Source organism: Balaenoptera ricei, chromosome 9 (genome assembly GCF_028023285.1).
Source record: "Balaenoptera ricei isolate mBalRic1 chromosome 9, mBalRic1.hap2, whole genome shotgun sequence".
Classification (NCBI taxonomy): domain Eukaryota; kingdom Metazoa; phylum Chordata; class Mammalia; order Artiodactyla; family Balaenopteridae; genus Balaenoptera; species Balaenoptera ricei.
Genome location: NC_082647.1, coordinates 11,741,125 through 11,743,456, shown reverse-complemented (window position 1 = coordinate 11,743,456; position 2,332 = coordinate 11,741,125). Strand labels below are relative to the sequence as shown.

The 2,332-nt window shown below is 43.0% G+C and overlaps 1 protein-coding gene across 1 annotated transcript; it reads left to right on the top strand.

The window, feature by feature from the left end:
* Positions 1 to 288: 288 nt before the first annotated feature.
* LOC132372217 (olfactory receptor-like protein OLF3) lies at positions 289 to 1,224 on the top strand. Its single transcript, XM_059934385.1, has one exon. The coding sequence runs from the start codon at positions 289 to 291 to the stop codon at positions 1,222 to 1,224; it is 936 nt and encodes a 311-aa protein (XP_059790368.1).
* The last annotated feature ends 1,108 nt before the right edge of the window (positions 1,225 to 2,332 follow it).

Here is a 2,332-nt window from a genome sequence, read left to right as displayed (position 1 = left end):
GTTAGGAGTTGGCTTTAAAGAAAAAAAATCACGTTTTACAGTTAATCTTTTTAACTCAAATAAGCATTTTAATGAAAACTTTCCTGCTTAAGAAGGAGAAGAGTTTTCTCCTTGGATCTGAGCCACATCAGCGGGTTCTATTGTTTCCCAGAAGGAGACGTACAATCTGAAAAACCACACCACTTAATATTAGATGGCTATTTGATCTAAGTGACCTTATAAGGTCCTCTGGCACCTTACGTATCTAGTTTTTTTGGTTTATAACTTGGGTTTGGTCTTCAGAAGCTCATGGGCAGGGAAAACCAGACATGGATGAGTGAGTTCATTCTGCTGGGACTGTCCAGCTGCTGGGAGACTCAGGTCTCCCTCTTTGTCCTTTTCCTGGCCATGTACCTGATGACTGTGCTGGGGAACTTCCTCATCATCCTCCTTATCAGACTGGACAGCAGGCTAAACACACCCATGTACTTTTTCCTCAGTATCCTGTCATTTGTGGACATCTGTTATACCAACAGCACTGTCCCCCAGATGCTCATTCACTTCCTGTCAGCCCAGAAGTCCATCCCATTCTACAGCTGTGTGCTCCAGCTGTTTATCTCCTTGGCAATGGGCAGCACAGAGTTCTTGCTGCTGGGAGCCATGGCTTATGACCGCTATGTGGCAGTGTGCCATCCACTGCACTATGCGGTCATCATGCACGGAGGGCTGCGCCTGGGGCTGGCTGCCGGCTGCTTGGTGGCTGGTTTCGTGAATTCACTGATGCAGACAGTCATCATCTTTCAGCTGCCTCTGTGCCGTAAGGTTGTTAATCACTTTGCCTGTGAGATGTTGGCTGTGCTGAGGCTGACCTGTGTGGACATCTCCTTCAACAAGGTCATGGTGGCCATCGCAGGATTTCTGGTGATCATGCTTCCCTGTTTTCTTGTTCTGTTCTCCTATGGTCATATAGTTGCTGCCGTTCTGCGTATTCATTCTGCCCAGGGACGCCACAAAGCGTTTGGGACATGCGCCTCTCACCTCACTGTGGTTTCCATGTGCTTTGGAACAGCCATCTTCACAGACATGAGACCCGTGGCTGGCTTCTCAGCAGACCAGGAGAAGATGGTCGCCCTGTTCTACGCTGCGGTGACCCCCATGCTGAGTCCCTTCATCTGCAGCCTGAGGAGCAAGGAGGTGATGAGCACCTTTAGAAGAGTGTTGGGGAAACCTAGTGACAAAGGGTAAAGATTCAAAGAATTTCTCCTTCCCTCCAGCAGCCCATAGAACGACATTCTAAACAAAGAGAAAATGATGGACATGCCCTTTCTTCTCAGATTTTCTCATAAGGCAGATCATGGTGAACAAGTTTTTCTAGACTGACTTTCCACATTCATCCACATTTTGACTATGTATCACTGCCCTGTTACACATAGAGTAAAAAAAGAAAAAAAGCCTTTAATTATTAAGCTGCAGTCTGCTGGATAATCTCTCCTCCTAGACTTCATATTCCCCCTTTTACTTTCATATACTTCCTGCCTATTCCCTCAGAAAATGAAATACAAACAGTAAAAATTTTCAGGGTGAGAAGAGGCCACCCTTTGAATCATGACCCCACCCATCACCAGCAATGTAGCTTTGAAAAAGATACTTAACATCTCTGACCTCTAGTTTCCTCAACTATAAAAAGAAGTAATAATATCCAGTGTGTGTGATTATTTTGAAGATTATAAATTATCTATGTAAAATACCTAGTAGAGTGGTGGCATAGAGTAGATATTCAACTATTTTTTAAAAATAGCTTGTAGGACACAATTATAGCACTACACATTCTGCAACCTTCTCTCTATATAGAATTACTCAAAATGAATTTTTTCCTTTTGCTGTGGCTCTAGTAGGTCACTGTTCCATGTCTGCTCCAGGTAGTCACCTTACCCAGAACCATGGCATCTGTCCATCCAATTTATTATCTCTCCATCCATCCATCTATCCACCCATTCATTATCCATCCATCCATTCATCCATCCAACTTTTCTATCTCTATCTATCCATCTATCTATGTATCTATGTATTTTTTAGCTCCAAGCCAGGCAAGACCTTTCTTATGATCTCCAAACACACGTATCAATGCTTGCTTAACTCCTTTCACTTACATTATATGAATCTCATTGTTAACATAACTAAAATAGAGCTGTTGTTCTTGCTTCCTCTATCCCAAGCTATTCCTTTCCTCTTGCCCCAATACACCTTCACTGTATTAGTAAAAGGAACCATCATACATCAGAGTAATTCTTGATTCCTTTATTTTACACCCTACCCAGCAATAGATTTCATTAGCTTGTCAACAAAATATGTG